Below are 14,020 nucleotides of genomic sequence, written 5' to 3'. Positions count from 1 at the left end.
TTCCACCTGCACACCCGAGCCAAGTCGAGCCAGCCTGGTATGGCTTGGGTAGCTTGTTTTCTTGTTTCAAACACTTGATTCCAGTTGTTGGTGGACATTCGTATCAGCACAGAGAGTGACCAGTGCTTGCACCTTATCAGCGTCCCGAGCCTTTACTTTCCTCTCGTCTACATACATCGATGTCAGCTATTTTTTCTCGCTTTTTCTTGGCGAGATGATGAAATGCAATAACCCCGCCCACAGCCTGCTTCGGCCCTGACCTATATGATACGAGTCTGGAGTTTCACGGTACGGGTCGGCTCGGGTCGGGTATCTTGCTAGTGCAAAACCATCCGAGCCGTGAGAGTGTGCAGGTGGAAAAGGGGAATAATGTGTTATAACCCAGGATTTTCCTGACACGGTGCTATAATTTCAGTTCAGAGTTGATTATGATGTTATGATGTTCCTTTTAAAATCACGTGCTGTGTCTTGCTGTCTGAAATGATACCAAAAGATTTCACAGGAATTGAGAAATAAGGGACTAAACCGCAGAGCCAGTGCTTAATTTGTAAAATAAAGTGGTGCCGGGGTGCAAGCAATGACAATAATACCACCCTAAGAACCTCTGCAGTTGGAGCTGTAGGCCCTCTGCCTGTTACTGGGAAATCGTGCAAGTTAGTCCCTGGTGGCGAGTGAGGGGTCTGCTCTGCTGAAACAGATGGGCACTGATGGGTATGACTGGCTCCGAGGTTGTTCAGGGACACTGCTCACAGACAGTTGTTCTGGACATCTAAAGGGCAAGGCTCCCGACAAACCTGTTAACTGTGGCGTCTCTTTAGGGATAGACTGGTGTTCTGCCAATCTCGTCCTGACATGCTGGGGTACAGGGGAGGTATATTTCCGAAGGCAGTTATAATGTACCACCTGAGATTTTCCTGTAGGTTTCAGCAGGTATCGAATCCTGTAGTTCACATCTGGGTCATCTTCAGTGGATCCAAGACAGTCCAAAATCTCCTAAGGCCCCTTCCAGTGAGGGGAAAGCTTCATTCGGGCCGTAGTAGGGTCATGTAACCATACAAGATCATCTTGCTGACAGTGGTTATGCCTGACATGTCAGTCATATGCATGCTTTTGCTGCAGCATAGCATGGTGGTTATTTTCGGCAGCAGAATTGAAAGCAACTTCAAACTTCTTGATAAGGCAACATATTCTGACAGTGTTCCAGGGGTGGACTTGACTACATGTGGCTCAGAGCGGAACATCACATTGGCCGGCAACCTTGAGGTAAATCCAGTGCTTGAGTGAGTGCAGGTGTTATAAGCTAGAGCAACTGGGTTTACATAGTCATCCTAGTCACCAGAATGTTCTAACAGTGTATTTGCTAGCTGATCAAAAAGAGTTCTGTTAAAACGTTCAACCATGCCATCCCCTTGTGGATGATATGGGCTTATTCTGGTCTTCTTGACACCAAGCAACTGACATAGATGGTGAACGAGGGCTGACTCACACTAATGTCCCTGATCTCTGTGCAGACTTTCAGGAATGCCATGCTCCCTAATGTAGTTCTCAAACAAGCATTTTGCTACAGTCGTAGCTCGTTGGTCAGGGAGAGCAAAGAGATTCACATACTTTGTGAAATAATCTTGTACTACCAGGAGAGTTTAACCAACTTACTTTCTAGCCTTTTAACAGTAAGTATTTTAATTTATTATTAATAATATTTTATTAATGTTGTTTTACATTAATTATTAATTTTGTAAATATAAATGTTAACCTAATTTTGAAATACTTATTGATCCTAAACAATAACAAAAATAATCTTACAGATGTTTACATTCATGTAGTCTACATCATATACAAAGTAGTAGTATGTACAGAAAAATTAATTAAAGGCAACCGCAAGACAAATAATAAATAAAAAAAGCCTTTCTACATGTTTTGTTATGGTTTTGCATTTAAATGGTTAATAATTAAAAGGCAAAAGGTCCAGAAGGACGACATTGATTAAAAAAAATAATACGCACCCCAACACGAAGATTGCTTTTCACAGTCTGCACAATTATCAGCGATGTGTATGCAACAGATGCCGCTGGTAGAGTACAAAAACAATTAATTAAACTTAGGCTAGGTAGTTTATTCTCTATTAATTAAATTATATTCATTGATAAAGGCAAGAGAGAACCAGATCATTATTATTTTTTATTGTTTTGGTATATAGCAGGCTAATGATCCTATTGAAGTAGGCTACAATATATATTTTTTCATTAACAAGTTGTCCAGCTTTCATATTTTGTTGTGTACTACTAATCAAACCAAGTAGTGTAAGAAGTTGCTTGTATCGGTCATGACGTTTATCAAATCAAGTAAGCTTATTTGTGTATAAAAAACGACAATAGAGTTGCAGCCAGTGTCATCTGACTTAAAGGCACTCAACCTGAAATCGTAAATTAATTTAAAGTAGGCTACAAACGTGGCAGCGGATTGTCTAATAATAATAATAATAATAATAATAATAATAATAATAATAATAATAATAACTTTAAAAACGTTACAGATAGTATTTGAAAAATGTCAGTAAACACTTCAGAAAAATATATTTAAAGTAGACCTATTAAAAACAAAACGTAAATGTAACATATTTAAAGATATTTTTCTTTACAACTTGTTTTTATACATGAAATGTTAATATACGGTATTTTTTTTTTAAATGATATAGGTCGTTGCAGGACTGTGACCAAGAATTGCGTCCATTCCACCGTAATATTTACTTTTTTTGCGGTCAGATGCGCTTGTTATGATCTTTAGTTTTTTTGTAATCCTGTTTTATGTTATTTTATTTTCATCACAACACTGGTTCGCGCTGTGGTTTATTCGTATTTCTCAATTACTGTGAAATCTTTTGGTAGACTTTATTGTTTCGGACAGTACGAGTTAAACCCGCCCCCAGCCTTGCTCAGCACCGAGTCAGTACCAGATATCTTGCCAGGCCAGTTTCACGGTTCCGGGTCGGCTAGACAAAATAACAAGTGTGAAACTAGCCGTACCGTGAGGGCTCGACTCGGCTCCAGTGTGCAAGTGTGAAAAGGCTATAAAATGAACTCATTTTTTGTCTGGGATTTTATACACCTGCTGGGAGCCCAGTAAAGGCCTGTAACAACTAATAGCTGGTTACCAGCTCATCAGCAATTGCTGGACTTTTCAGTGCAGGGATCAAGTCTGTTGTGTCAAATCTTTGCTTAACTCGTTGTATTAGTATATATTTAACGAACCTTCACAAATGTTCAAAGCTCTTTATCAGTCTCGCACAAAACACCCAGCATAATTATGGACGCAAGTTCCTACATTAACAACAACAATAGAGGTACATGCTTATCTGCAAGATAATAGGCTGAAACCCTTCTACCCATAGTTTATTGTGTATTTTTAAATGATTGGTTCCGTAAGTAGATATTTTGCAGTACAGTTTGAATGTGAAGTGCAAGTTGGATATTATTATTATTATTATTATTATTATTATTATTATTATTATTATTATTATTATTATTATTATGTACTGATCATTTGTGGTTTTGTGTACAGTATGTACACTTCTAACATGTTTGCTTCCTTAAAATGTATGTTTTGGCAAAACAAATACATATTGACACTTTCCATCCACAGAGGACAGATCTGTTGAGCTGCGGTTGAGCAACAGCCGTAGGATGGGCGAGGGAGGGAGCGAGCGAGTCGGAGAGTCGGGCTCCCCCTGCATGTAGAGTTGTGTTACTGAGTGTTGATCCGCCCTGATGTCACAGTGACAGCGCTAACAAGATGGCGAAGGGCACTGGAGCAAAGTGAGGAGGACAAGACAATAATATTATAATAATAACAACACAGACCGACATTCGTTAGCATTGCTGTGGGTTAACGACGCACAGGTACTGCATCAGCCAGGCGCTGGGTACAACTGAGCAAATGCACCCTGGCTTGTACGAGATAAATCAGCGGAAAATTGTAAACTAACCAAGGAAAAAGCCAGCGTTCCCTGCCTAAAAAAAATGTCAAGCAACCTCAAGCCATAAGCGCATACGTTTTTATTTTAAACTTGCAGGACTGTAATGAGTATGCGTTGATTTAAACCGGCGTACATTTGTTTTTATTTTGTTTTTGCAGAGGTGAATGTTTTGATCAGAGTCCAAAAAGGAAAGGAACCTTACACACAGTGCAACTGCAAGTGTAAACCAGATCTGGGCTGCTTAGTTGAAGACTGGGCACAATCTTGACTGATTTATCATTTAACTGTTGTGGGCATCTTGATTTTGGGAGGATCTGTTCTGGAAATCGAGGAGAACAGGATATACCGAAAATAATTTTAAAGGAACGAGATTGGGGATTTGTATAGTCTGTTTTATTTTGTATTTCTAATTTAAATTGCCCGACGCCATGGCTCACTCCCCTGTGCAGTCAGGCCTGCCTGGGATGCAGGTAAGATAATCACCTTTTATTTTTTATTTTTGTACAATACAAAATAGAACTTACAGTGATACATATTGTAGAGTGTTGTACGTCAAATGACGAAGAGATGTGACTGTTATGGTTTATATAGTGCAGCAGTACCATTATCAGTAAACAACTGTATCGTGACACGGAAATTAGAATGGTTTGCACACAAAAAAAAAACCTTATTAAAACATACATTAAACTTGCGTAAACAATTTTTGTGTCTTAAAAGGTATGGTATTTGGCAACTACTTGGATGTGGCAGTTTTCTGCGTAATACCTAATATCAACTATATAAGGAAGTGCAGAGGCATTGAGGCCTGTGACATTAAACCGGTTTGTATTTCTGTTTCTCGGGCTCTGGAATAATCGAGATGCGCTTCGTGAGAGCAACCAAGCAAAACTGAAATCCTTGTTATAGGGGGCCTGCACATAATCTATTTAAATTACTTTTGTGTTAATTTTTACTACAGTACTGTGTTTACACTCGGGGCACTGTCTAGATGGTAACTTGATACCTATGCTCAAGTTTTCTCAGGTAAACCTGGTTTTGGATTAGACTTCACAGACTTAAGCCTAAAGTAAATTAAACATTCAGAAGGAGGCAGACGAATAACAAGACAGTCATCAGCTTGATTACTGATGAATAACTTATGAATTCTGTAATATTTATCAACACGTCATGTAAGTAGCTGTTGACGTATTTCCTTCTGTAATTCAAGTTTTAGGTTTTGTTAGGGTGTGTCAAGCAATGGATTGCTACTAAGAGGATAAGGTGTGCAGAAACAAATGTGGTGGTTATGTTCAGAAAGTATTTCTATTTGATTTGTTTGTGGGATGCCAGCTTTCCATTTGCACTGCATCATCAGTGGAGTCTGTGCACTGTACGATGTGCTCATTACAGTATACCATACTTATTGATCAGTGGAAAATAAATGCTTTGTCCTGGTTAAAAAAAAAAAAAAAGTGCAGATGACTGTACTCTTAAGACTCTTTAAATACGTTTTCAAAATCCCAGTGTTTAAACATGGGATTTTACTGTTGACATGGCGACTGTTTCCTGCACAGACAATTTCAAATTCTGTGTTTGAGGATGTAAACCGTTAGCTAAATAGTGTTTTTTACTACAGTATGTGAAAGTGCTAACCTTAACAATAGTTCTTCCAAGTAAACAAAAAAGTCAGCTGTTATTTTTATGCCATACATGTACAGTGTTACAGAAAGGCTGAAGACGGCGTCTGTTATACTGTATTTAGGTGCACTACACAAAGGCACATTGCAGTGTTTGTCATGCACAATGTTTTCAGAACTAGCTGTGGTTATGTGTGCCTGTCATGTAACGTTGAGAAATGAACTGTTTCTTTCTAGCTCCCTTGTGCACCCTGCTTGTCGATGGAGTTTGTTTTGTAGTACAGTGATCTGCACCATTTGCAGGTGGTGTCTGGTCTATTCGTTCTTAGTTTTTTACAGTGAATATACATGGTGTGTACCTGCTTTGTTTGCATTGTCATTGTTGCAGGTATATATGAATAGATAAATAAAATAAGAAAATTGGGACTTTTTTTTATCATTGAACCAAAGCATACCTGAAAGGTTTAATTCTGTCATATGTAGCTTCGTTCTTTTACCACTATAAATTAAGCTATAGTACACATATTGTGGTTAACTGCTGCTATAGACTGGTTTAAGAAGTCTCCAGTGGTGAAAATTATATCTGTGTCATTTTTGTTGGCTTTTCCTTGTTGCTGTGTTAAATTCGCACAGTTCATGCCAGGTTGGAGACTGTGGGCGAGATATATTATGAAAAGCATGGCAGCATTTTCTGATATCCAATGAAGCAAGCGTTCTGCCTGATATCTGTCCAGATTGATTACAGTGAGATGAGAAGTTTTCCCCCAGGTCTGGAATACAGCACAGTAAATGTCATGGTAAATTATATATGTTACGGTAAAAGTCTGAATCTGGTCAATCTTAAATTTTACCAGTAAATGTCAACATTTACCAAATAAGGTGGTAAATGTCAGAAATTTATGAAGAAATAGATTGCTTTTCAAACATATATGCTACTGGTTAATCTTGTGATTTACCAAAGCTTATTTGTTAAATGCAGGTATATAATTGAATATTTATTTCTGCATACAAATTTTCCATTAACAAAAAACATTGTCGAACAGTATATGTATTTCTGTATACAAGTGTTCCAGTAACAAAAAACATTAATGTCTAACACTATTTATTTCTGCATACACATTTTCCATTTGCAAAATAATCACTAATGAGCTTACAGTAATGCACAATTGAGCAATTCAGCATGGTACTGAACAATATTGTGATCCACTTGTGTAGAACAACCAACATTCTGGTAAATTTGCGTATAAAGCAATTCACAATGGTGTTGAAGGATATTGCACTCCAAATACGTAGTAGTTTGATTGAAAAATAGCATTCTGTTAAATGCAAATTAAGTGATTTAGGACCTTTGTTTTTTCAACAGAAAATCACACTTTGGTTATGAATGACACAAAACGCCACAAAGTCTGGCAGTGAATAGATATATTTACTTACTTATTGCAGCGTGGTAGACTCTTACGGCACTTGGAGTTGCACAGGACTCTTGAAGCCTTACAATGCGCGAAAGCGAGACATTCGGTCACAAATCACATAGGCTTGCGGGGGGCGCGGGGGGGGTAAGTTTGCTGTTATTTTCTGCACAAAGTGCAGGTGTCGTCTGCAGCTTATTTTTCGTGGCTTGGAGAAAAAAACAGCGATGGCCTTCTGATAATCAAATTCTGTTGCGCAGGTCTGTCTTTGCCTGTAATTAGGCCAGGAGTGAAGAGTACAGGTTAGGTTACACCATACATATTTGCTAATATCTTCATAGGCATTTTAAATAATTTAAATTCCATAAAGGGGTGAATACAAGTTGTGCAATAACAATCCATTTGTGCTTTGTCCTTACTCTGTTCATTGCTGAAAGATCCCTCTCACAGTTTACACTGGAGACTTGGGTGGTCATGGCAATGGCAGCCAGCAGACCCAGGTTGGGATAGAGTTGCCGCAGCTCATCATATTCAGAGGGCACCTCCCTCATTATGTCCAACTGAGACTTGTCCTGGAATGGGATGTGTCAGAATAGTCGGTGTGCAGAAATTACATGGATATTTTATTATTTAATGTTGCGTGACTCACTTTGAGCATCCCAGAGACAATGTGTACTCTAAAGGATGACCACTCCTGAAAAAGTGAGCCCTCGTCCATCTTTGGGAACTTGGTTGCAAGAGTCCTCAGGCTGGCAAATGACTCACGGTCATTTTGTCCTTTGGCTGCTTGTGACCCCAGCAAGGATTTCCAGCTGCTGGAACCTCCTCTCAAGGTGGTCCAGTAGGCCTTCAAGATAGGGATTCATTACCTAATAGGTACACAGAGAATGTGCAAATGACGTCAGTAAATGAAGAGCAATAAATCATTGCATTTGAGAATGATAGCCGACAAGCCACAAGTATGTTTAACATTTAATAAATGTATGATTACCATGCATTTATCATCAATGTAAAATAAGGAAAAAATGCCTGATGCCTTATTGCCAAGAAATTGACATTCTCCTTCTGAAATAATTTTGACAGACTGGTCAGACTGGTGTATATATATACGTATACGCGTACCCCCAGTTGAAAACCCCTGTCTTAACTAATAGGATGCCGTCCAAACTGATAAAGATGAAGAGGGTATTCGGTTGCAGTGGTCACATCTTTACCCCCTATCGTTCCAGACTGAGCCCACAAAATGTTAATATTTTGGTGTTTCTCCGCAGTAATTTGAAATAAAAAAGCAGCATTATTTTACTGAGCCTGTGTGAGCTGGAGTGAACACTGCTTCCAGTTAGGTAGTGCCTGATAGAACTGTAGTACCAGTGTGTTGTATTTGTTTTAAAACTTTAAAGTTATTTTTCTTGTTAAAAAATGACTTGAGTATATTTCTTTAAATAGCCATTTAAAAATGGATTACAAAAAAATGACATTATACCGCGGTACGACGATAACCGTGGTATATTTTTTGACGGTTACCAAACCGTCAAAGTTTGATACCGTGACATCCCTACTACGTATAAAGATTTGGTTGGATTTTAATACAACGCCTTTTCTTTAAGTAATTTGCATAATACAAATAAAAAGATCGAATTTTGCATGTGAGTAACATATAATGTGTGATTTATAGTATTCGTGAGGTGGTTCAGAGATGACACTGAACCGTCTTAACTGCCTGTGTGAAATGCTATGCCGGCACTGAAGTGCTATAGTGGGCGTGGATTGAGTGTCAACATCCCACGTGACTGTATACTGGACGCAGTTGGGTATTTTTGTCGCTGGTGTTAACTTTTATCAAATACAATGGCTGATCAAGAACGAGGTAGTAATTGGAGTTTGGAATAAGTTAAGGAATTGTTAACTTTACGGGCTGATGAGGAGGTGAATTCACAAATAGAAGGGACGGTGCGTGATGCTGTAATTTATGGGCGAATTGCCCTTGCCATGAACACGATCTGTTGACTGACAGGTTTGAAAGTTGTACTCCCTTTGGCTGTGTGAAAGGGTTTTGATGGTATTATACCGGCATACAGTTGATTTTAAATACTTTATTAAACGTCTCTAAGACGGCTCAGTAGCGGTGTGAAAGGGGCTTGAGAGAAATAACTGGAGCTTGCTGATGCTGCATTGCCTTCTACACTCTTGTGCGCTGGAAAGAAAACACACATTAGAAGATACTTTTCCTTAAGTAAAATATCATGAACTGATAAAAATGACATCTCTGGTGGCTATAGTACTTTTCCAGGAAGGCATGAGAATACTTCAAGCTATATAAATTTGTTTTAATTTTTTTTTTTAAATCAAAAAGCATACATTGCGAAATAGCAACATGAAAGTTACAATAGATTTCAGGGCTTGAATTTCATTTTTTGTGTGCTGGGGGGATTTCTGCCTGTTTTTCACTGTTTTCATTTATGTATGTTTAACTACTGGATAGTTTGTACTGCATGCATGTAACATATCAAATGAAAGGCCACAAAATTTCCTTTAATATTATGTAACAGGATTAGGCATATTATTATACGTGGTAGAAATGAGAATATATGTAAAAACAAAAAAAAACCGCTTTTCCAAAAAAAAAAAAAAAAAAAAATCATGTTTGGTCACTGCTATATATATATATATATATATATATATATATATATATATATATATATATATATATATATATATACAGTACTGTGCAAAAGTTTTAGGCAGGTGTGAAAAAATGCTGTAAAGTAAGAATGCTTTCAAAAATAGACATGTTAATAGATTATATTTATCAATTAACTAAATGCAAAGTGAGTGAACAGAAGAAAAATCTAAATAAAATCCATATTTGGTGTGACCACCCTTTGCCTTCAAAACAGCATCAATTCTTCTAGGTACACTTGCACACAGTGTTTGAAGGAACTCGGCAGGTAGGTTGGCCCAAACATCTTGGAGAACTAACCACAGTTCTTCTGTGGATTTAGGCAGCCTCAGTTGCTTCTCTCTCTTCATGTAATCCCAGACAGACTCGATGATGTTGAGATCAGGGCTCTGTGGGGGCCATACCATCACTTCCAGGACTCCTTGTTCTTCTTTACGCTGAAGATAGTTCTTAATGACTTTCGCTGTATGTTTGGGGTCGTTGTCATGCTGCAGAATAAATTTGGGGCCAATCAGATGCCTCCCTGATGGTATTGCATGATGGATAAGTATCTGCCTGTACTTCTCAGCATTGAGGAGACCATTAATTCTGACCAAATCCCCAACTCCATTTGCAGAAATGCAGCCCCAAACTTGCAAGGAACAGAGCAGTCCAGGTTTTCTAAGATCAATGGCACTGATTATGTCATTTCTGTTAAGTCATATAAGTGTTTCCTTGGACACATGCACACAGTATATGGGTGACAAGAAAAACTGCTGTTCTGTAGCTTACAGAAACATCCTGTTGGAATCGCCTTCAGAAGGAATGGAAAAACTGTTTAATTGTTACAGTATCTGGAAACTAGAAGGTTATCTACACACTAAAAATACAACATTGAAGTCGGTTTTCATTTGAGCCGAAGTGTGCTACAGGATCATCTACCAGCTAGCACAAGGGATGGATTCTCTTCACTGCTCTGTGGGACTAGAAGGTTATGATTCATAAGTAGGATTCACAAGTAGGATTCATATCTGCTATGGTACTGTATTTTGTAAGTGTTGGCATTATCAAAAACTAATGACGCTTTTACGCCAAGCAATCCAGAGCAGAAGTGGGCAGGCTACCGATCCCAGAAGACAAGAGATCAACCCTGATTCTTATCCACTCTGAATATGCTCGGTGTCTGGCCAGTAGGGTTTGCTGTTGCGTGATGAGGAGAATAAGTCCCTGCCAATTTCCCATATCCCACCCCGGGAGCGTCAGAGCCGATGTGACGCCCCCCTCGAGGTCCCCAGCAAAGTTCGGCCTCTTTGCACAGCCTGGACGTGAACTGGTGTCGTCCAAGCTGTGTGACTCATCCTGCGCTCCCACGGCAGTGCTTTAAGTGGGAGAGCCACTCGGGGCCCCCTGTTTTGTTTTCAGTCTTTACGATTTTATTTATTTATTTTATTTATTTTATTTTATTTTTCTGCATGTAAGATACAGCCCATGACATAACTTTAATGTGCTGTACACCACATGTGATCACAGCACTTGTTTCATTGCTTCATGCCTGTCTATTTTACCTTCTGTGAGGTTTTTAAAGGATTCAAGAACAGAAAAATAAATGTAAGGAGTACAGTTGGTGAAGGTGCGTTTCTAGGTTCCTAGTTGTCAATGCAGAATACTGAAGCATGTTGCTCCCTGGGACTTTAGTGTCATACAATAGCTGTATTTACCTGGTCGAACAATAGCTTGTTTTTACCTGGTCGAACCTTGTGTGGTATTTGTGTTGTGGCATTGCAGACAAGAGGAAGTTCCTGATTGGTGGTCATGAAGAGTGCCTGACATGGGAATGGGGTTGGGACTGAAAGGGAAACATTCCTAATGCAGAAAAACTGCCGGCAGCATCAGGGCTGCCATTCTCTTGACCAGAATTGGGGGTTTTCTGACTTTGAGCTGATTAAACAGACTAGTTCACAGAGAGCTTCAGGAGGCTTTAGCGATTGTTTCAAAACTGCTGGCTGTCAAAACTGCAGATGAATTCTGGGTTTGGTGCCTCCATTCTCATGGTACATTGACCAACATGTTACAAATAGCAGTGCTTCACCTCTGTGACCTCTTTAAAATGAAATGTTTCTGTTCAGGGCTACATTTAGTGGTTCACTTTGTTACAATCTTTTCCTGACTGAGAATTACTCTATCTGCCAAATCCACAAAAACCCTTGAGTAGTCTCCTCACTGTGCCAAGTTAAATGGTTTTTCAAATTGAGAAAGCACACATAAGTGAGTATTTACACTGAGGTGTTTGTTCTGAATATGCATTTCTGGGTGTGATAGGAAAAACATGATAACCAACCTATTTGGATATTCTGATTAGTATGATTGTTATTTTCCACATCCTCATACATTTTGAATTAATAAACACTTAATATTTTGCTTACTGGATGTAGCCCAGCTAGGAAATCTCATTGACAGGCACATTCAGAGGACTTGATTTGCATACAGTATAGCCTGTGGAAGGGCTGGATTTGAACCCCAAATCTCTGCTCCTTCCTTTAGCTATTCCACAGTACCATCTTTCATCTGAATATTCGGACAGCAGGATTATCATACGGACTATGAGTTGCCATGCAGCACTGCCTCTCACTTACAATGGAAATATGCATTGCCTATTAAAGCAGGGTGGTTTGTGCAGGTGCATGTTACAGTTGGTTAAACTAGTGTCCTGTGTCGCACAATGTTGATTTGATTAAAAAAAAAGGTAATTTTAAAGACCACTCCATTCGCCAAAGAACAACCCTAACAAAATACAGTATTCACGGTGTGTACAGTACAGTAGGATATTCTCACAGTCCATGTCTTTGCAAACAATAGATATTTTTTGAGGTAAAACTAAAAATTGGAAAGGCTTCTGCTGATGCCTTCTTTTACAGCAATGTTTTAATCTGGTATCATAGCGTATTTTTTATTTTTGAAAATAGTCTGCTTTAACTCATGCTCCAACAAAGGCGATTTTATAAAAAAAAAATATATATATAGGAAAACCGTTATGTAGAATTGTGGAACAAGGCTCATAACTACTCACAGCAATTAACCCTAGAGATGCACAGAGGATTCTTGTGATAGACAAGCATAGTGTCTCAGATATGAGAAGCAAATTACCTTGGTAATCCTTGTAGTTTTGTGAAGAACATCTCAAATCGGTATCTGGGTCGAAGGATCAATGGACTGGAGAGCTGCGGTTACCGCTTACTGTAATAAATGTTGAATATTTCAATATGTAGACAAATACAGATGTTGCCTCTTTGGTAAAATTCAACTTATTGGCTTACTGTACCATTCTGGCGGAATGTAAAATTATTTTGGTTTGGTTTCAATCTCAATTTAAGAGGCCAGAAATCTTGCTACTTTTTGTGTAATTTAAAGAAAAATCTCAATCAGTTTCTGATATGAAGATGGAAAAATCAGTATCGAACCAAAAAAGTATAAGTGGGTGCAATACAACATTAACCAGTTAGGTACTCCAAGACAAGTCATTTGTAATATTATAACTACTTGGGTTAACCAAGGGCTCTTTCTGTGAGTAGCTGTTGCCTTGAAAACAAACTGATGTACAATACTATACTGTATAGTACATTGTTACAGAAAGAAACTGGCCTTAACAGACAATGGGGATTTCCGTGCTTCACAGACCTGCAATATTAAGCCTCACTTCCCCTTTTAATTCTTCCGCCTCGGCAGCCACAGCTCATGAGCTTGCTGTTGAAAGGAAAGCGGAGCAGTCATTTCTGAACACATACATTTCCACAGTTCTTCCATTGTAATTAAAGAGTAGCACATTGTTAGCTTGCCCCTCCTCTTATTTTAGGCTGTCCCAGCCTTATTTTGTGTCTAATGAGCAAATCGGATTCTCTCAACAGTGGTGGCGGTCCGGACCTCTCAGGGTGAGCGGCCCTTCTGCGTCCTCATACTGTAGAATTGAGTTAAATCAGTTCAGTAGAGATTTCAAAAAGCTTTGCGTTTTGGGGTTTGGTCAGTATCCTGAAGTACAGGTGTCGGGGACAGACGCAGTTAAAGTCTTGACACAAAAAAATAGTTGGCATTGTTCAAATACAGTGCCTTGCAAAAGTATTCAGACCCCTGACCAATTCTCTCAAATTACTGAATTACAAATGGTACATTGAAATTTTGTTCTGTTTGATATTTTATTTTAAAACACTGAAACTCAAAATCCATTATTGTAAGGTGACATTGGTTTTATGTTGGGAAATATTTTTAAGAAAAATAAAAAACTGAAATGTCTTGCTTGCATAAGTATTCAACCCCTGTGCTGTGGAAGCTCCCAGTTTACACCGATGAAAGAAATTGCCCTAACGAGGAC

General features: G+C 38.6%; 1 protein-coding gene across 1 annotated transcript in view; it reads left to right on the top strand.

The window, feature by feature from the left end:
- The first annotated feature begins 3,639 nt into the window (after nt 1-3,639).
- LOC117407233 (serine/threonine-protein kinase 24) overlaps nt 3,640-14,020 on the top strand; it is a 45,041-nt gene continuing 34,660 nt past the window's right edge. Inside the window, exon 1 of the mRNA XM_059029031.1 lies at nt 3,640-4,443. Coding sequence (XP_058885014.1) covers nt 4,402-4,443 — 42 coding nt within the window. The 5' untranslated portion in view covers nt 3,640-4,401. The remainder of the gene's footprint in view (nt 4,444-14,020) is intronic.

This window comes from Acipenser ruthenus, chromosome 8, assembly GCF_902713425.1.
Source record: "Acipenser ruthenus chromosome 8, fAciRut3.2 maternal haplotype, whole genome shotgun sequence".
In the NCBI taxonomy this organism is placed as follows: domain Eukaryota; kingdom Metazoa; phylum Chordata; class Actinopteri; order Acipenseriformes; family Acipenseridae; genus Acipenser; species Acipenser ruthenus.
This window is presented reverse-complemented; position numbering and strand designations above follow the sequence as displayed.